Source organism: Nestor notabilis, unplaced genomic scaffold (assembly GCF_000696875.1).
Source record: "Nestor notabilis isolate BGI_N333 unplaced genomic scaffold, ASM69687v1 scaffold33783, whole genome shotgun sequence".
NCBI classification, from domain to species: Eukaryota; Metazoa; Chordata; class Aves; order Psittaciformes; family Psittacidae; genus Nestor; species Nestor notabilis.
Window position 1 is genome coordinate 2,622 of NW_009923898.1, and position 21,600 is coordinate 24,221.

At 37.7% G+C, this 21,600-nt stretch overlaps 1 protein-coding gene across 1 annotated transcript; it reads right to left on the bottom strand.

Annotated features, from left to right (window-relative positions):
* Positions 1 to 358: 358 nt before the first annotated feature.
* On the bottom strand, positions 359 to 21,358 carry LOC104404043 (collagen alpha-2(V) chain-like; the record flags this gene model as incomplete). Its single annotated transcript, XM_010012384.1, has 16 exons — positions 21,049 to 21,358; positions 19,530 to 19,543; positions 18,100 to 18,132; positions 17,408 to 17,440; positions 16,731 to 16,784; positions 12,837 to 12,947; positions 11,041 to 11,118; positions 8,968 to 9,012; positions 8,411 to 8,464; positions 7,785 to 7,838; positions 6,285 to 6,338; positions 4,121 to 4,174; positions 3,350 to 3,403; positions 2,134 to 2,178; positions 1,258 to 1,311; positions 359 to 403 (listed from the first exon to the last, which is right to left on the bottom strand). Coding segments are annotated over exons 1-16 (1,092 nt in total), but the record flags the coding sequence as incomplete, so codon positions are not given.
* Positions 21,359 to 21,600: the final 242 nt, after the last annotated feature.

Genomic DNA, 21,600 nt, shown 5'->3' on the forward strand with positions numbered 1-21,600 from the left:
TTCATATTGCAGTGTGTATCTTCAGGACAGCTATCTCCCTACAATACGAACCTCTCTTCATAAAAGCAGCAAAGCATCACCCCTCCAATGAACATGCTATAGCCTACTCCTCTGCTAATTAAAACCTTTAGATGAAGCAAACTACAGAGCATTATTTCTCCCAAAACATCACACTAAAGCTAAAGTAAGTAGAACTAGGACTCACTCACAGATAATTCCAAGTGCACTTAACTGTTACCAGAAACTGCCAACAATTTTTTTCGTGCTTCTTTTGGTAGTATCAAAAAGAAAGTGATTATCATATAAGGTGACCATTATTATAAGGTGAAAAAAAAGGGTGATTAAGAAAGAAACTTACCATTGGCCCTGGCTTCCCAGGCATACCATGCTGGCCACGTCCACCCTAGATATGAAGATAAATAGACAGGACTGAATATTTATAACAACTCTAACTGATTTTATTTATTTATTTGTTGTTAGAATTTGCTGTAACAGCTACACATACTAAAGAAATCAAAGAACTGCTGGACTGTAGAGCCCTCCAAACACTGGCATGGAAAACTTTCGGAAGAAATTATGCTCCCTTTCGAGTTAATGGATTTCTCTGATTCAGAGAGGCCAGTAGTTAGATAGTCTCATTGTACAAGTACATAACATAAATGGAGCACGTAAGTGTCATGGGCAAAAATGCATTAAAAAACAATACTTGACACTGGATGTAAAGCAACAGAAATAAATTTCTGCTCAACTATGATCTCATGTCAAAGCTAATCCCACTTTTTGTTGAAAATCAAAATTCTTAAAGACAACAGTTTTATTACCAGCAATTAAATTATAAGACTTAATTTAAATTGAAAGTCTAAACTTTCATTTTAAACTTTTCTCCAGAAAAAATAATACATATTATTTCTAGTTCAGTAATTTTTGGTAAAAATAGCCTCTTGCAGAAATTTCATAGAAAGGAAGATTTTGTATCACAAAAATATCAAGTGCTGTGAGGGTATTTCACCTTATAGGCAGCTCTGTTATAAGAAAGTACCATATAGCATTCTCCTTTCAAAACAGTCAATTTTTAAAAACTAGAGTAAAGGTTTCACCCCACAAAACTCTGCTCAGCCCTAACTTTCTTAAGTTAGAGCAGAACTCACCATGGAATTGAGTAGCAGTCACATAAATAAACACTTCCAGGCCCAGGGATTTACATTTAAGTAAAACATGGGAACAATTACAAGGCAAGAGAAGGAAGATGCTACTTACAGGGGCACCTTGTGGTCCAATTCGACCTCTTTCTCCTGGCATTCCTCTAGGTCCCTTGAAGAGAGAACAAAAAGCACATTATTTAGGAGCTCATCATGGCAGAACGGAAAAATGGGGAAAACAGTTCAGTTGATTCCTCCCCATTCCTCCCATAGTGGAGAGAACACATGCCACCTCCTCTTGTTTTTTTCTTCTTTGCTTTTTACTTTTTTAACATACTTCCTTTTCCTTTGCTTCAAGTTTTATACTGCATCACTCTCCAGTCATTTTTCTGCTCAGTCTTCCTCACTTGCTTTTAACAACAACATGAATAGGTTTACTAAGACTACAAGCACAGTAAGGACAGATGACGTGAACAACAGTGACAGAACCAACTTGTATTTTTTTTCCTCCTGCAAGTGTGGCTTATCTTGTCCTACAGCAGGAAAAAAGTAGCAGCTTACATAAACCACTGCAGCCTCACAGGCTTGCCCAGTGGAAGTATAACAGACTGTGATTTCTCTTTTCCAACAGTATTTCCTATTCCAAAAGTATTTCCCATTTTAAACACATTAGAATTCTGTATATACTCACCAGGGACACTAATGCAATCTCATTATTTACTACATCTCATTCACAAACTAGGTTCCACTTCAGGGATATTACATTCTGCATGACACCAGATAGATAGTGCTTCACAGAGAGATGTCATTATCAGAAGGTGTTTTACTTCCAGAAGCACCACTGAGAGTCTATTTTTGGCATGTTACACTGCTCACAAGTATTAAGTTGTCCAAAACTACATCTGAATGAAAACTACTCATTAAAATTCCTATTGGCAGTAGCATTTACAATCTTAAAGCCATTTATGTAATATCCCATGCACACGACACTCACTAGGGGACCTGCTGCACCCATGGCACCTGTTGGTCCAGATTCTCCCTAGAAATGGAAATGAAATTACACAATTAGAGGAAAATGGAGTTACACGTTTCATCCCTGTGTTCCGTGCTTATGTTAGACCTTAGAGGCAAATTTGCATAGTCACCTATGTACATCACACACATCAAGGGCACTGTTCCCCCTGCTGATGGGAAATGCCATATTTACATATTTTCAGTGAAGCAGATTTAACTCCTACCTGTTGCAGCTAACTGCCTGCACCACCTACTGCACTGCTTCTACCAAGTCTTCTGCTGTTGTTGCCTCCACAGAAAGTGGTAGGCAATCTCAGGAAAGCAATCTTCTCTTACACAAACTCTCCTTAACGACTGATTTCACATTGAAATTTAGATTTTGGAAGAGTCACTTCATTAATAGTTCTGTTCCACCTGTAATTGTCACCTAACTTTTCAGCATCAGCACTGATCAATGTGGGAAAGCCTGGAAAAGTGCCCTATGCCCTTGAGCCCATCTTGAAAGGTTTGACTCCAGCTGGCTATCCTGTGTTACCACTGCTTTGAGCTGACATTGCAAAGGTGCTGCAGTAGCACTGAGAGTCAAAAATTCTGAGAGAATAAAATCTTTAGGTGAAAAATAGTCAGTTTTAGAAAATATATTCTCTCTTTTTCCCGCTGCCTTTTAAGGTACAGTTTCTTTTAAGCCAACCTCTAGTATGGTAATCTGAAAGGGGAGAGCCAGGTTTTAGGTATGTATCGTGATATGATATGATGTGATGCTACATTTATATTATATTGTATTGTATTATATTATATTATAAATCTAAACTGGCCAAGATTTTACAAAATTACAAGATGTTCATGGGCTCTTAGTTAACAGGCTTTGCTGTCTTAGTATTATATATTTGTCATGGATGGACAACAGTCAATTCACCCAACGATATCTTACAGGCCTAAAACTGAGCTCCATCTGAAACTGACTGGCTCTATTGAACAATCTTCCTGTATAAAGCCCAGACATGTCATTTTATAGCAGTTTATATGAATCAAACACACAGTAAAAATGGGCAATACCACTTAGCCTCTCCACTTCATATAAGTAAATAGCACTGACAGGAAAGGCTACAAAGCTGTGTTCAAAACAGCTATCTTACATCATTTTGGCATTATGGAAAACATGCTTAAGAATTTAGTTCTTTGGGCCACAAAAATACCTTTGCTCCAGCTGCTCCAATTTCACCTTTTGGACCGTCAAGTCCTTTCAGTCCCTGTAAGTTACAAAAATATTAGAAAAGTACGTTTATATATGTAGAGACAGAGAGCATTCCTACTGTTGTTGTTAAAATAACTCAATACTAGTGTCAAGAATAGATCTGAGGTGGTAAGAGTAAGAAAGGAAAAAAATAAAGGAGAAAAAAACAGATGGAGTAAAGTTTTTAAACATTTCCTAAATGGAAACCATTTGTACAAGGTACATTTCCTCGGATTTGGTTTCCTTTTTAAAAGAAGAACATTAAAAAAAAAAATAAAATCCTAAAACAACAAGGAGGTGGCTCTGAGCCATAGAAATCCTATTTATTCCTCCCTAAAGTAAAATTCTGGACAGAAAACTTGGTAATGTGTAATCACTCTGTGTTGCAAACATATCCACCTCTCAAGTTCCCCACCCTAATGCAAGACTTGCCAACAAAGTGAGAGAATTGTCAGGTTTGTGCCTCCTGAAGCTTGGCAAGGCTCAGGAGAGCTGCTTCCAGATTCCCAGAACATTTGAAAATAGAGTGAAGAAAGGACTGGAGACTATAATACAGAGGTCAACTTAAAGAGGAATAGCATGGATTTTCTGCAAAGCCCTCTCTCGATTGCCAGTAATTCAGCTACAATTGACAGGTCTATAGTATAGTCAAATTCACCAGAAATACAGAAAACATTTAGTATCTTTATACTGAAACATCATTTATAAGGAGAGGGAAAACCTTGTCTCTTACCCTGTGCCCCTTGAGACCTGGGAGACCAGGAGCACCAGGAAAGCCTCGAGGCCCCTAAATAGGAAAAAGAAAAAACAAGTAAACTCATTTACATAATTTACACCCATGTATGACCCAACCTCAAATTTCAGTAGAAGTAACAAAGTAAAAGCAGTGGTAGATAAAGTTTTGAGGCTCAGTATGGAGAAACCTTAATTAGACAGAGACCAAAACTATCATTTGAAATAATTAGAAACTGAGACCAAACTGCAAAACGTTCTTTCAGAATGTATCAGTCAAGTAGCATGATAAGCAGCTGCTATTAAACATATTTAATAATAAATCCAGAGTTGCCTTACACTTAATTTTCTATCAGGTTTCCAGATCTCTCTGTCAGGAAACGCTAAGTAACGGAAGGGAGCTGGGTGCCTCATGTTAGATTACTGGTCACATGAATTTATAATAGAAATCCCATTAACACCTTCATACTCTCAGATAACAATTCAGCAAACTGTTTAAACATATAATTTCTTCTTTTGTGGTACCTCTGAAGCAAAGGTGATAGTTTGTACCTTTCAGCATAGAAAAAAAAAAGCTACGGTACAGAAAATGGAGCATCATGAAGCAACACTGAAATTCAGAGGAGCAAAAAAGAACAGCTGAGATCTCAGCATTAGAGAACTTCACATACAGACAAGCTGTATTTCCTTATTAGCATGTATGTAAGAAAGGTCTTTGCCTTCCCTTCAATTATATGGGTAATGTTTGATCATAAAATTCAGTAAGTAATTATTCCAGATTTTGCAGATTCCTAAAGAAAAAAAAAATAAATCATGAGGGTATGAAATTTCTGGAATTAATAGATTGTTTGAAATTAGGCTTAATGAGTTTCTCAGTGAAGAATGATCTCTGTTGCCATACAAGATCTTGCATGTATATTTGAAATTGTACAAATTATGCTTGTTTGGACTGAATGTAGCCCACAAAAAGGATTCATTTGGCCTGTGCTCAGTTTGTACCATCAGGGCAATTAATGCTGAAGCACGCATATGGGACAAGTCACACAGCAAGAAGGCAAATTACGTACAAGGGGAACCCGCCATCAATCTCTGTAGCAGTCTACAAGCTTGTCCTTGATCAAGACATGGCAGTACTCTGATAAAATATTAAGGTACCCAGTTGTATTCTCTTCAGCGCTATCCAAATGCAGTAAATCTTAATGAGATTTTGTGTGTATGTGTGCAGTTGTAGTACTTTTTTCCTTCATGAGAAACTCTTCTGAAAGATGATTTTATTGAGCAAAACAGCTTGGTCTGAACAGATCAGTACTCCACAGATTACATTTGCCTCATGCAGCTTAAAAAACATTGTCTTTGATCCATAAAACTTATGAGGAAAGTTTAGGAAACAACATTGTCTTGTTAAAAAACCTGTTTCTCTCTCCAAGAGATCACATCTCCAGTTGCTAAAAAAAAAAACCTGCCACGCAGTCACTGGATGCTTAAAAAGAAAACAAGGCAGCTTAAGAGATGATACATATCAGATGGCTTCAGTTCTGGAATTTCTCCATTCCCTTTCCAGCCACACTACAGCTCCCTTCCAGGTACAGAAACTTGACTGATGAGGGTAGAACACTTAATATGGGCCAAAATGATATATGTTTTCTTTTATTTCTCGAGTGAACCATGACAAGTATCCTCTGCAGTACAAGCACATACTATTTGGAAATCCTTTATTCATATTTGCATAGTGAAAATACATATAAAAATAAAATATATATGCCTATGATAAATACCCTCTTCCCCTGCCCTCAGACTGACTCTTATGATGGTAAAGAGTGCCACCCCAGCCTGACATCATTCTAGAGTCTCTGAGCACTTCCTGCACGATTGTGGATGACCATGTGAAATACTGGGAAATGGGACTACAACTTATGTACAATCACCTGTTTTATGTGTATTTTATCAACGAAACAGTTGAAATGTGCACCTGCAAAAGGCCTCTCAGGATTAACTCAAGGACCTCTCAATAACCTGTTTGGTTCTGAGCTATCACACTGATCTGGATTATTAGAGTAAGCTAACACAAGTATTTCAGAAATTGAATGGCAGAGCTTTGCACTCATTAAGAGAGGTAGTGATGATACAAGTATGATCATTTTGCTAAAATGTAAATAAGCTCTTACTGGAGATCCTGGAAATCCAGGCTCACCGGACTGTCCTGGTCTGCCAGGTTCACCCTAAGGAAAGAAAAAAAGGAACATATGAAAATAGCAAATGTGAAATTAACTTCTTTTATCATTCTTGCATTCAAACAAATGAGGACATTCACATCAGTGTTATGTATCTTCTCTTCACTGTAACAATTTCAATGATAAAAATCAACTGCACACATCACTAACAGTGTGCATGGGACACATTAGCTTGAAATGGTTTTTAACAAAGAATTGCAGGAACTGAAGACTGGGTCCAAAATGCATCTCAGCATCACAAGGTGGCGCTGCAAGGCAGTTTTCCTGTGAATTACTTGAAGCAAGCTTTTGTCATCCTTGCACAGAGTCAAATTACTTTAATTTTCCATAGAAACAGCAATCTAAAACTGCCTGTGTTGCAACATGTTACTTCTTCTGTTCAAATGTTTTAAAATGTCTATAATTCCATTTTAGACAGGTGACTATTTTCTGTGTGATGCAATAGAAAGGAAGATGTGGTAGAACCAAGTAAGAATATTTTGAAGATTATGCAAAGTCCTCCACAGTCACAACCAAACACTCCTTTACATGCATCAACCAGTACAAATACATCCAGGACTCTGGGCTGCAGGAATGTGAAAGACTTCAGAAAGATAGTTTCTGGACAGAGAGAAGGTAAAGTGCTTCACAAACACAATTAAAGAAACCCATACATACACTGGTAATGGAGAACGCTCTTAGAAAAGTACCAAGATTTGGCTTCACTGCACTGAGAATTAACTGGTTCCAAAGATTCTTATAACTCCTTGTAGAGTTTAATAGGAAAGTAGCTGTTACACAAGCTATGGTAATTTTTACACTAAAATAATTGGCACCTGCAGTTTTGAACTGATTTCTAAATTACAATTCAGATGGATTTACTGTGTTTTGCAACCAAATAATATATATCTACCAGTAAATTCTTAAGCTATTGTTGCGCAGTACAGACATACTTATACAACATGTATATTACATACATTTTACATATATGTGTACAGTCATGGATAGAGTAATAAAATGACTATAAGAAATCATTAAGAAGTTTAAAGAATGTAAATACTAAAATTTTATTGTCCAGTTCCACGTATGTGTTATCATTACAGTTCTTCTAACTCATCAAGTGATTCCAAAGAGGTACCTCCAACTGCCCCCTCGTATCTGTGGTATATTATTATGCCTGATTTCAAGAAAGACATCTCAGTTGAAGAACTGGCTGAGGCAAGAAATAATAAAGAGACAGCACTTAAGCCTTAGGTACAAAAAACAAGGACTGTTTTGAAAAGGGGTGCTAAGATTTATAATTATGACACTGCACTTGATGAGGAGTATGATTATAAACAAAAGTAGGGGTAAAATTAGTTACAACAGGCATATCTGCAGGTTAGACACTGTCTCAAAGATGCCAATATTTGTTTTATTAAAAATAAAACAAGGTAAAAAGAATAGCAAACTTACATCTTCACCAGGTTTGCCTGGAGGTCCCTCTGGTCCACGGGAACCAACCGGACCCTAAGAAATAAATAAATTTGTTGAGAAGTCACTAGAAATATCACTAAAATATTTATTTGCTCCATTTCAAAGTCTGGTTTTATAAAAACAGGTATAGAAAAAGGATGATTTTTTGCTTTATTTTGTGGTGCTCTTTCTAATCACCCTGACCAAAAGAAACCTGCATTACATTATATAAAAATATAGGAGAGATTCTTTAGGAGAAAACAATACATTAAAAATCACAGCTGCTGTTATTCTAAAGCTCTGGTTCTTGCTTTTACTTTTGAATAACTTTATTGCTTTCAAAAAATAAATATTCTCATCCTTTGTGTGCGTTACACTACCAAGTAAAATTTTACTAGTGCTTAACCATCCTCAGGTCTGTGCTGGGAAAGTAACAATGTTTATAATCATTATTATGCATGTTCAAAACAATTCAAATTCATTGATTCAGGACAACATGCTTTGAACACCACAACTCGACTGAAGTTACTCAATGGCTTCAGCTGAGACAACACAGAAAAAAAACCCTGTTCTGAAGTAAGGAGGTATAATATATTGTTTGCAATTCTACTGTAGAAGTGTCTTACCATAGGTCCTGGATCCCCAGGTTCACCAGGTGGGCCTGTGGGGCCAGCACCACCCTAAAATTAACCAAAGATGAATACAGTTACAAATTCTAAAAAGTAAAACTATAAGGATATAGAGATTAAAATCTATGATGAGGACAATCACAGCCCACGGGACAATCTGGATTCTAATTCAGAACCAGCTCACATTTCCAAACAAGTGAAAGTTGGATACTAGCATCCCAGAGGCTTTAGATAAATCCTGTGCCATATACAAATCCAAGTGGCAATTTAACACCAGGCTAGTACTGAAAGCAGAACAGTCACCATTTTCATTGCTGTTCGATGCGTGTTGGGTTAAAATCTTGTAACAGGTCTAATATATGTTTGGTTTTGAGTTAATTTCTGTGTATAGAGTGCATCTAGAGCAGAGCTCTTGAGAGCAGCATGTTTACATTCACCTCTGAAGATGCTTTCACCCGTCACTGAAGATGGACATTGCCACAGAGATGAATACACCACCCGCACCAGTTACCGTGTGCTTTGTCTTCACCTCTAACCTGAGGTGAAGTACTTACCTGTTTTCCTTGGAGACCTTGAGGACCTCTTGGACCCACTGGACCCTATCAAAAACAAAACCTGTTACACACTGAAGAACACCCTTCACCAAGTAACATTCATCCTAAAAAGACAGCAAAATTGTCTGACAGTGGCCTCCAAGATAACATTTCTTTGGTCTTTTACTTCGGAGAATGATGTTATGAAATACAAAATTATATAGGATGGAAATCTTCAAACTCAAAAAGACACAGGATTATAAATTCTTTAGCAGCTGAAAATATGGGCGTGCTTGCTTTCTGGAACCTCACAGTCTCTGGAATCAGTCAGAATAACCAGGTTGCCTGTATAGCTCCACTGGAAAAAACTCTAGTGACAGAACTGGGGGGGAACAGCCTACCCTTGAAGGGAATCTCATTACTCAGATTAATCTCCTAATGGAATCAATGACAAAATAAATGAATGCTGCTCTTCTGAGCCATGGGCTGATATGCAGCAATGGAGGGACGTATTTTCAAGCATACAAACCACCAAAACAGCTTCCAAACGGCTGTGGTTTGTTACAGAACATCCAGACTTCCCTGTAAAAAGTTTCATGAGATTCTTAGCAAAAACCTCATGCTTAATTGTGACTTGTAATGCAAGGTAAACATAAACTCGTCTGAAAGTATCTTCTTTTTTCTATCAATACAACATCATCTATAGCAGACAATATCTTGCATTCTGACAGGGGCTCAAGATTTATTTTCTTCACACACAATTCATGATTTTTTACTAACTTTTACAAAGCAAATGTAGAAGAGTTAGTAATAGGCCTTTTAGAAATTCGAATCAACATTAAAACCAAACCAAAATACAATGATTCAGCTGTCAGTTACTCAGTTTACAAGGGAAGGAAAATAGGACATCACAGAACATGATGAATCAACACGAAGACAGCGAGTGCCCAGTGAATTAGTAGACTTTGTATAAGGCCTTAGAAAGTCCTAGATAGATTAATATTCAAATGAGTCATATTTGAGAACTACTAAAGAGGCGGCCATATGACAAACACAATGTCTTGAGACAGATCCAGTGAAAGGATTAAGCAAAACAGTGGAGGGCAGCAAAGTAAGTAGGACAGCCTTGTAGAACAAACCACTGTATGTGCACACAGCAAATTCACTGAAGAGAGACATTCATAAAAAAGATTTATTTGAAGAAATCACCACAAAAGTTAAGCAAAACATCAGATTATCTTTAGAATCTGTCAAATTGCATTGAAAGTGAGTCTGAAGGTTACTAGTGGGGAGTTGGAGGAATAAGATCCACATACACAAACTCATGGACAGTGCAATCACTAAAGGATGGTTTTATTATGAACGAATGTCAAAAATAACAGCAAAAAGGGAAACAGTGTTTTCAAGATATCACAATATGATAGATACACGTAGGGAAAAGAGATAACGTTCAAAAAGAACACGAAGTTCTAGCAGAGCCAGCTTATGGTGGTGAAACAGCTTTCACAGATGGCAAAAAATCTCATTAAATCTCCAGTCTACTAAAAATGAAGAGGATATCTGAGTAGTAAGAGATGTCAATTGTAAAACTGGACCCAATAGAGAACTAAAATGTCTGTCTTAAAATAATAAAGCAGAACTTTCAGTTAAGCCTGGGTTTCAGAAATACGTTTTTTACTACCAAAGATAACTATCTCTGATATCACTATGTGAAAAGAAGCCTTCCCAGTCACATATTTGTTTATTCTGCTTTGTGTTATAGCTGACACTTTTCAGTTACTCTGCAGCGACTCAAGATACAAGAAAATCAGGAGCTGGTTTTTTTCCTGTACCTTAATGTTAGTAGCTGCTATGCTGCAGAAAGAGGGAAGGAAGACAACAAGTAGGCTAGAGGTGGAAAAAAGTGCTTTCACTTTAACAGAAAGCACTTTAACAGAATATGTTTTCACTTTAGTCCAGGTACTGTGCAAAGCTGCAGAACAATACACTGTTCTATAGGCATAGGAATTTGAAGAGGATTGAATCCTCTTTGGGTTTTTGCATTTGCACTGCACTTCCATCCAGTCCTACAGTACAGGGCTGATCTGGTCTTACCACTGCACCAGGCATCAGTCCCATCTGACTGCCAAGTCCAGATTTCTCATCCAGTCCTGCCATCTGAGCTGAAAATGGCTGAAAAAAATAAGATGGATGATTTTAGCTGTCAGTCATTTTGATGGTTCATAAGACAAAAATGCATGCAACCATATCTTCATTATTTACACTGGCTTTGCAGCCAACTAAACAACGAAATAAGTTCTAAAGTAAACAACTAAATTATTCTTTTAATCACTAGAAGTTGTATTTCCTATAAATTTGAGGTGTTTAAGGCTTCAAAGACCAGCTGAATACATCATATTGCCTGCTTACTATTCTGACTCTATCTCCACTTTAATATTAAACAAAAGGGAAAATTGCCTAAAAAGAGGAAAGCCTCCCATGGAATCAATTAGATTTTTTTCACCACCTTAAAATTTAAATTACACCTTAATTTCATCTGCAATATTCCTTCATGTCTTCTAAGTCTTTCTTTTGTTTTCAATTGCTGTGCTTCAAGTTCAGAAATATTTTAAGATAAATGGAAATGTAGCTGATTTTATGATTGCAGATTATAATTTTTAGCATGTTGCCCTTATCCAGCAAAGCTGAAGGCACTGCTGCTCATGCCAATTCACAGAGCCAAATGAGTTAAAGCAGGGAGAACCTCCAGTGCCCTCGTCCTTCTGTAAGCACATAGTTGAAATCAACAGTTTCATTTTGCTTCATTCAGAGCCAGATCCTCACTCATGGCAGGCTGAGAAGGAGGAACAGCAAATGTGCATTCAGGTCTTTTATGAGTCAGGGTTTGTTTCACATCTCATTGGTCCCCAAACACATTTTCCACAAGGCTGGAAACTGCCTAACTTCAGAGACTGCAATACAAACCAAAAATGTCTTAGATCTCTGGCCACACCTATTCTTTCATATTTTCTGTGGATATCTATAATGGATGGTGATCTAACACCCATCCCTGGTACTTCTGTGATTCTAAGGGATTCCTCTGTGCTGGAGATACTTACTTGGGCTGAATCTGGTGGATTCAGTTTGGAAATGTGGTTCAGTCAAGAAATGCTGCCTAAATTTGCAAGCCACTGGACTAACATGAATATTTCAGGTTTTTGCCAATACAACTCCACTGTTTTCAGTAACATTGCAGGAACAAGGGAGTGGTAAATTGTAACAGCTATCTTCCAAACAGCAGTAAACATGTAAATGAATATATACTTGATAAATTCAAACACGTATTTCATTATCAATCATAAATAGGGTTCCAAAGAATTGAGGAAGTGGGGGGAAGGAGTCCTGCAGAACATCTTGTCTGTATCTAGGGCTGGTTAGCACTGCTTACCTTAGTTAATCTTCTCGTTGTTGGTCTGAACAATTCCAGCAAGAAGTATACTTAGCCATATTTTAATTTCTCTCATTAATTTTTCTGTCATTTATAAATCTTATTTTCTTTCTTTTCTGTATTCCTAATTTGGTACACCAGTTTCCCAGTGCTATTGCCCAAAACCATTGGGTTTAAGTCAGGTAGAACTAACAGAACCCTACTAAGGGTTTTAGATTTGGGCACCTAGGCTTTTCTAGATGCTAAAACCCATTGCAAAAGGTGTATCCCTTCCAAGGTTTCTCACATTCACTTGTCCCAGTTCTTTGGCAGAACTTGCCCTGCCGCTAGCTGCTGTCCCTCTTGACCAGGAGACAGGAACTGTGTTCCATGTTCACTGAAGAAAAGAGAAGTTACTTCTTCTATCATGTGGGTCTGGCCTAACACTCACTTCACTTTCTGCTAAAGCAAGTGTAACACTTACCCTGCTTATTCCATCTGGTCCTGGGTGGGTAGGATGCCCTGGGGGACCAGGGTCACCAGGCTGGCCAGGTATACCAGGTTCACCATCAATTCCTTGAGGACCGCGAGGACCCTAGAAAGAAAATCAGAAATGCCAACAGTGTGCAACGGTATTCATTAAAATCATTGTAACTGGCAAACCATTGCCTCATTTGTGATAGATCTGTATTTCTACAGAAAGATCTTCAAACAAACAACATCTCTCAAGACTTGTTCCTATCTTCCGGTCAAAAGAACAAGCTAAAGTTAGTCATGAATGCCACACACAGTAATTCCTATCACAGGCTTTTTAGGCAACTCAGGCTTCCTGCCATTCCATACTAGAGTATAAATTATTGCTGAAAAACTCTTTGGCTTTGCACATAGAATAGAATATCATGAATTTACTTCTAAAAGACATATAGCTCAGATCAATGTACATACATACACATTAAGGAAACTCCAGCGTACGGCTGGATTTCCAAAGCCTCCTGACACCATGAGTGGTTTGGACAGCTCATACTATTGCTGAGTTCTCAACACAGTTACACTGCAAAAAATGCAGAGTTAAGTCCCGCAGTGTTGATGTTATCTCTGGCTAGTATTTGCAGAATGGGCTAGGAAGCCATACCATTGCTCCCCACTTTTTATCCCTAAACAGCATTCACCTTATCTTGTATCAAAACTAAAATTAAATATGGAAGCAGCTAATAAACCATAGCAACAGGGCCAATAAAGATGTCCTTCAATCATAAATACAGACTTCAAAGTGCTTGTCACTACTGCTTTCTTCATTAGAATAAAATGCTTGACTGTGGTGAGGAAAAATTTTATATGTATAACAAGCTTGTCTATCTTAAGGATCCTTAAAGGATCCTCAGACATAAAACTTTGAAAGCCTGTTTCAGTGAGTCATCTTCACAAACACAGTTAGAATCAGACAGATATTGACTGTATTTCCATGCGATGAGATTTGTGTTTCCTTGCAGTCTGTGACACATTTCATGGAATGTATGTCTGAACTAATACTGTTTGAATTAGTATGGTTCACATGTTAAAGAAAAAAGCTTTCTCTTGGAAACGGGCTACACTGAGATAGCATCGGCAGTAGGAGTCCTGAAAACTCCCAGCAAATCAGCTAATTCTCTTAATTCTCAATCTATCTTTATGGTCTGAAATGCCTGTAAGCCTAGCAATCAGGGGAAAAATCTATTTCTTATCAGACATACATGTACACACACATCCCCCTAGTCACAGAATGAGTTGTGAATAGATGGTATTCTGAAACAAGTTAGAAGATTCGTGTATGTCAGATGGAAAAATAAGGTTCTAGCAGAAAACTTTATTATTTAATATTTCTTTTATAAACAGAAGTAGACACTGCCAAACCTAAAAGTGCATACTGTCCAAAGGAGGAAAAGAATGAGTCACCTTCTTTCGTTAGCTCTCAAAAGAAAAAGAAAACAAAACTAAACATGAGAGATAAACACAAAAGTTCCTATAAAGAATTAAGCAAGCTTCTATACAATAACAACCAATTTTCAATATCCAAACCATGGCACCTCAACAAATCTGATATAGAAAAAGGTGTTTCTTTTGTTTCTTTTTAGTAAAGGACCTACTTTTTGGTCACAAAAAAAATCAACCTGCTTCAAGAACAACACTGCAGTCCCCCATGTCAGAAACCAAAAGTCACCATGTTTGTATTTGTAAGTGGCGACTAAGCAATGGTATATAACCAATGGTTTTCAGCAAAATCATGATTATACCTTTATTTATTTTACCTTATTTATCTATGTATTTACATATGAAAAAAGCCCTTTCAGGTTCTTTCACCAGCTCAAGGTCAATGAGTGTAAAAAAAAATAAAAGGGAAAAAATGCTCATATAGGCCACGAGGTGGCACAGTTTAAACACGCAATTCACTCATTCTGGCCCATTGCTGCTGCTGCTCAGGAAACTATTACGGGTTTTGCCCATAATGGAATAAATGGAAAAGCACATCATGGTAGAACACTCTCAACCTACTGTCTATTTTAACTGCTACAGTAATTACAATCAAGTATAAACCGATACTCAAACAGAATATATCAATGTTTCTGAGGATGCTCAAGCTTATTTTCTATCTTCAAATGATCATTTCCAAACATCTAAAACACTGTCATGCTCCAAATGCATTTTGCAAATGCAAACATGCTATTCCCTACCTGTTTCACTGCTACACTAGCAAAGAATTTGAAGTAAAAAGCATGCTAACACTCCTGATTTCGTTTTACATCCAAGGGTCCTGCTTTTGTAAAAGGCAGGGATCCATAGCAAGGTAGAGCTCCTGCTCACTGGTCAGCAGGAGCTCATTTAAAGAACAAACAAACAAACAAAAATAACCAAGGAAACAAACACACACCTTAGAAATGTGCTTAGTGGTTTTGTAACAGCACCGGTCAGTAATGAATTTAGCCAGATTAATTTTATAAAGGGTGTCTGTACAAGGTTACCTGCTCCACGAGGGATTTTAAACAAGTTGCAGACAATGTGCAGAGAGGGTTTTTATAATATAACTGCAGGTGTGAGATAACATTTTTTTCCCCACTAGTAAAAATACAAAATCCTGCACTAACAGCCACTATGTATCTAAAAGTAGTGTTCTCTGGTCTCAGACCTACACTCTGACATGCACATCGCTCACCAGAACCTTTTGACATAACATTTTCAGAGAAGTTGATAGGTTCCTAACCCCTTGCTGTTCCTTGAAAGCATCATAATAACCTATGTCAAAGGAACTCAAAACTGGTTACAACCTTTTGGTATTTTAGGTGCTTCCAATCACCACTCTGTAGAGACATACAAGGGATGCATGGCACAGAATCAGAAACTACTTAATATCCCATTGATAATACTGCACATTGTGACAGCTCTTCAGATGTCTCTACTCAGTCAAGAGTCTTCTGTATACCACAAAACTTTACTCCCAGAATTCTTTTAAGGTCTTGATAGTTATTCATCAGAGAAACATCTTATGGTGATCTAGAGATCTGCAGTGGCTTGGCATCCACCTCAAAGAGGCTACACGCTTACCCCACTGCTTTAGAAGTGTCATTGCCATCTATGGACAACAGGCACCCACTGGAGGAACAGCACAAAGGAGTCACTTTTAGGCCTATGCCTAAACTCAGTATTGGCTTGCTCTCTTCTGAGGGATAGGAAAATATCCACAAAGAAATGACAATCATACAGCTCTTTAAAAACTGCTTTTTGCAGTACTGAAGCTCTTTGACCTAGCTTTTTCAACAGGAATGTGTCGTCTTTGGTATTTTCAGCACTCCCTTTTGGCCTTTCTGTGGTTCTCCGCACGCAGACAGTGAAATTCCCTTCTGAAGTCTTTATTTCCACTGAGCGATCTTGATTATATTATTCACCAGCATACCAACATACATAGTCACAAATTAACTCCTGCTAACTTCCTGAGCTTTGCCTTTACTCTGAGCCACACAGCTCATACTCCTTCTGATGCACCAGCAGAAAGTCAGCAAGTTCTTGAACAGGAGGACGTGATGTTCCAGTTTTGTCCTTTTCTTCTTTTTCTTTTTTTTTAAATCCTGAAGAAAGGCATACTCTCAGACATCACTTTGGGAAAGTTTGTTAAGGAAGTACAGCTTTTAGTGGGAATACTGCTAAAACTCTGTCAATTGTCTCAGAACAGTCAGGTTTCAAGCCACCCAGGGAATGGGGAAATAGAAACATTTTACTGTCTGTTACCTAATTCTTGGAAAATATGAGGAACATTCTGGTCACTCTGGAAGACATGGAGACTGTTTAAAGCCATCTAACCTTTTGAGGTTGCTCCAGTACTTGATTTCTGAGATACTTAATAACTTACAGGTCTTCCCTTTGGTCCTCGTTCTCCTCGTGGTCCTTGTGAGCCTGGAGGTCCCTAAAAGAAAGATTAGAAATACTAAGTACCTTTTAAACCAGCTAATGATTAATAAAGCTCTGAAAATATGAAATGCAATGCTTATTTGAAAATTAATTTGTGGGTCTGGGTTTTTTTTCACATCATCATGAAGAAAACAACTACGATCACCAAATATCCAGTATTTATTCTCTATCGCCTGCAGGGAGAAGAACCAGGATGCAGAGATCTACAAAATGCTTTCATCTCTCATGTGCTCCACAGGTTAATATAGCAAAGGGTTTCTGTGTGCTGGAAGCTCTTAACATGGAGATGAACAAGTCTGAGATATCCTTCCTGCTAGTCCAAAACTGCCCTCTGAGAATGCTGCATCTCCTTCTACTCCTGCTAGATCCCTGCCAGAAAAGCGTTCCCCAGAACCAGCCTCACACAGAAGTCCTCAGACACGCATGTATGAAAAGCACATGTCCATTCACTTAGGGCATGGGCTGACCTGAGACTAGTAAAACATCTCACAATCTTCTTGCCTCCTCAAATCCAGAATGGAAGAGTCCTCCTTCACATCATCCCCACAATACAAAACAGAAATGACAGAAAGTGGAAAATGCCATTGTCAGAGAAACAGAAGATCAGAAAATACTCACGGCTGGTCCCTGGCGGCCTCGTATTCCCGAAACCTAAAGAAGGCAATATAGATCAAAGTTACCACACAACATTATGGCTGTATTTGTCATGACTACCCTACGGAAAATCAGTTATTGAAAAGTAAGTAGCAAGAGAGAAAATTAAAGAACCAGTGAAGCTGTAAGGTTTTTTTTGGGGGGGGGAGGAAGTAAATAACAAGGTTCCACTAGTTATCTCTTTCCATTTTGGAGTCCTTTGATAAGCAGTATGAGCACAATCTTGGAAGTATCATTGTTATTCTAAAAAAGATTAAATAAATGTGTATTACAATGATTTAGTCTCAAGTTATTGATTCTTTTGTCTGTCTTCATGCTAGAAAGGTGTAATAAAGATAGAAAGCAATAATTCATTTCACCATCTTCCTCAAGTGTCTCTACACGTCCTAAACAGTCGTTTACTATTGTACGTCCACAAAATTCTAACTACGTAAGTAAAGATTACGACAGATTTAACTCAGTAAGATTTCTTCCCCATAATGCAATTGACAGGAATTGCTAACATTAAATATGTGAAACGGCAAAAATAATGCAATTCTTTTCATTCCTAGGCGGTACATTTTTGTTGCATTTCCTTAATTACTGCAATTCTGCTTTAAAGCAATAAAACACACACTTCTGGGGTGTGCGGATAAATGAATTAAAAATGGACTTACAGGTGGCACTATTCCAGGTTCCCCTTTTTGTCCCTGGAAGAAAGAGATGCAAAAATGTCAGATGGCAGAAAACAAGTAAAATTAACAGTACCAGTTTCACCAATACCATCCCTGTGACTGTGACGAGTGCCAAGAATTCTGTAAGGATACAACTGAGACTAAACTAAAGTACCTGCGATAGCTTATCCATAGAATTTTTTTACTGACTATGGACACTGATTAAATGAAGGCTATAAAGGCTATAAATTAACAGACTTTCTCTGACTGGATGAGAGAAGAGTCAAACTAAAGAAAAATACCATGATATTTCAGTACTGAAAACATGCTGTAGTTCTGGTTATTGGATGATTTGATCTATATGAAATGCAGAGCCCAGAGCAGCATTCAGATTCCATTTCTTCAAGGTATTCAATTAAAATTCGTATAATTAAATCTTTGGACATAAAAACCTGCATATCCATCTATAGCATAGAGACACAATACAAAATGATAGCACTCAGCTTCAGAGTGAAAGACATGGCATCTGCCAGCTGACTTTTCTTTGAGCTGAATGTGTTGACAATTATGTGTTACATAAAATAACTAGGTTTATACTTATTGGTGGTACCTGGGAAAAAAAAAGAGGACTTTGTAACAATAGAAAATTTCCTGCCTTGTTTATCAATTAATAATAAGCTGGTTACAGTCCATTTATTTCCATTACCTGCCTCTACATAGAGAGCTCCTCACAGTTTTAGGGAATGTATATACTTGATCACCTAAAAATTATTTCAATTATTTCTTTAGTTGCTTACTATCTTAGAGTCTTGTTTACCAGAATGTATCTTAATTTCTTGTATAAGAATAGATCTGCTCTTTAATTGCATACTATGAGAAATGCTGCCCACACAACCATGGCTTTGTGCAAGAATGCATTGCCCCACTGCTACCTACTGCACGCTGGGCAGCCAAGTCTCAGAAAAAAAAACCCATTCTGGCTTCTAATGACCTGCTTCTAATGACCTACTTCTAATGACCTACTGCTAGAGATGAAACAACCAAACTATTCAAACTGGAATTCCTTTGATGCAAACAGCTGGGATTTTCAGCCAGAGGATTCTCTATATTTAGACCAGGATTTTTGCCTGCATCCCAGCATTTTTTCCATGTTGACTGCAATCACAGAATACCAGGTTGGAAGAGACCTCAAGGATCATCTGGTCCAGCCTTTCTCTGAAAAAACATTGTCTAGACAGGATGGCCCAGGACCTTGCCCAGCTGAACCTTAAAAGTATCCAACGTTGGGGAACCTGATCTCCCTAACCATCAAAGCTGACCAAGAGGAAAGAATTAGGTGTTTCTGACAAACCCTATATTTAAATTCTGTGCTTCAAGGAGATTCTTTTAACAGTTGTAATACAGTTAAAAAACAAAAAAAAAGGAATTCTTACCTTTCTTCCTCTACCTATTAAAAAGGACAAGAAAAGAAAAAAGAAGGAGATTAATGTTTTTACTCTGACAGAGCATGTTAAGAGTTGAGTGTAGGTGTTGCAGCTAGGGCCTTCCCTAATCTTGGATGCACAGAACGTGGTGAATCGCCTAGCGGGAGCTGGGGAAGTTCCCAGAGACACGTGTACTCCCTTGTTCAGGTGTGAGGAACAAGAACGGTTTGTGATGGTGTCTCAGTCTGTTTGATGATTGTACAGAATAAGAAAAAGCACTTCAGGAAAGCAGAATATCTTATATTAGAGATTATCAGAGTCTGACCTAATGACTGACTGTGAAGTCAAAGGAAGCTTTGTTACTGACTTCAATACAAGCGATATTGATGGATCCACAGCATATTACATGGTATTTTTCAAAAGATAGAGCTGACTGAGGGACTTCAGACCTCTTCTTGTTTGAAAAGCACTCTCAATATCATGTGCTTGCATTCAGAGCCATATATCCACACTCATGTCCACACAAATCTTTCGGGGGGATATTTTATTAATACCTTGAATAACAGTAAGGAATTCTGGAATTTATCCATTCTGCTTTTATATTTTCTGGGTGCCCCTTATTGGTATTGGCCTAATGCCTCCCAAAACACAGCAGGATGCATCATCTATTTATTAATACTTGCCACATCTTGTTCCCTTGCTCAATTACACAGGTCCCTGCTACATGCTCTTTATCACTACCTTGTTCTATATTAAATTAGTAACAGCAATTATATCATCTGAAGCAATTACATCACTGTTTTATTATTTATAGAAAGTAGTTCAATACACAATATTAATAAGCATTAATTGAAAGTTAAGATACTTTCTTTTACGAACACTGAGGGGAGATTGCTTTATCCAAGTCTCTCCAGGAAGAAGAAAGGGACTGGAAAAGACATATCTTTGAGGTATATAACAAAAAGTATGTAAAACCAGGGATTTAATACTTCATGATAATTTTGATTCACATGTCTCACAAAAGGATCACGTGTCCATGTTTCCACTTTAGGGAAACACTTTATACCTTTTACATATAATGTTGACATTTATACATCAAATGGAGGGGCCTTGAGTTGAGCATTTTATTAAAGCATGCACTTATTTAAGCATGTATATTTATACAGTAAACGTATCTTTATCTTAATACGTTTATTATACATGTCTCTCTTAATGTATTTACCTTTCAGTTTGAGATGAACCACAAAAAGAAGCCAGAATTGAACCTCCTTGAAATATCAACATGGAATTCAGATCAACCTTTTAGTTATAAAGCCATTTGGGCTCATATCAGAGTCATAGTCAGAAGAAAACTGTTTCCAGAGCCAGCTCAAGTGCAACCCAAGATGGACGACAACTGCCAAGTATCTACTATTTTCAGATTCAAACTTTCACCATGGAAATACTATTAGAAGTTTCAGTATCGTGAGGTTCCTACTTCTTTGGGCTGTCTCTCCTTTCAAAAAAGCAAACTAGAAAGCAATCTTACCAATGGTGGTGTCAAAATCACGTGTTGTATGGGGACACACAGGACAGCACTCTCCTGGGGGCACCTGTGGGTTCTCACACTCCAGCACATCTTGACACTGGATTTCATCGCAAAGAATAGCTCCGTTGTCACAGACACAGATCTGGCATGGTGAGGGCTTCCAAATATCCCTGTTCAGGTACATCTGGCCATTCTGTGTGCAAGCTATTTCTTCAACATCTTCTCCTGGGATAGGAGAGAGAGAACACACAACACATTTTCCAAACGTGAAATCAAAGGAGGAGTAGGTCTGGATTAGCAAAGAGCACATCGGAACATGAGAAGCAGCGTCACATACATGAGGAAAATAGTCTACCAGCATGGCTGAAGTTGATACTGAGAATTTACTAAGTATCAGTCGTCTTAAATGTCTTTCTTATTTTACCACCTTATTTCTTGATCAGAAAGAAGTAAAACAGAGTTATCATGGAATGCACAAACCCACCACAATACTAAATGAACACTGCCTCACAGTCATTCTGGAATGGATGTCATTCTAGTATTAACTCTGTG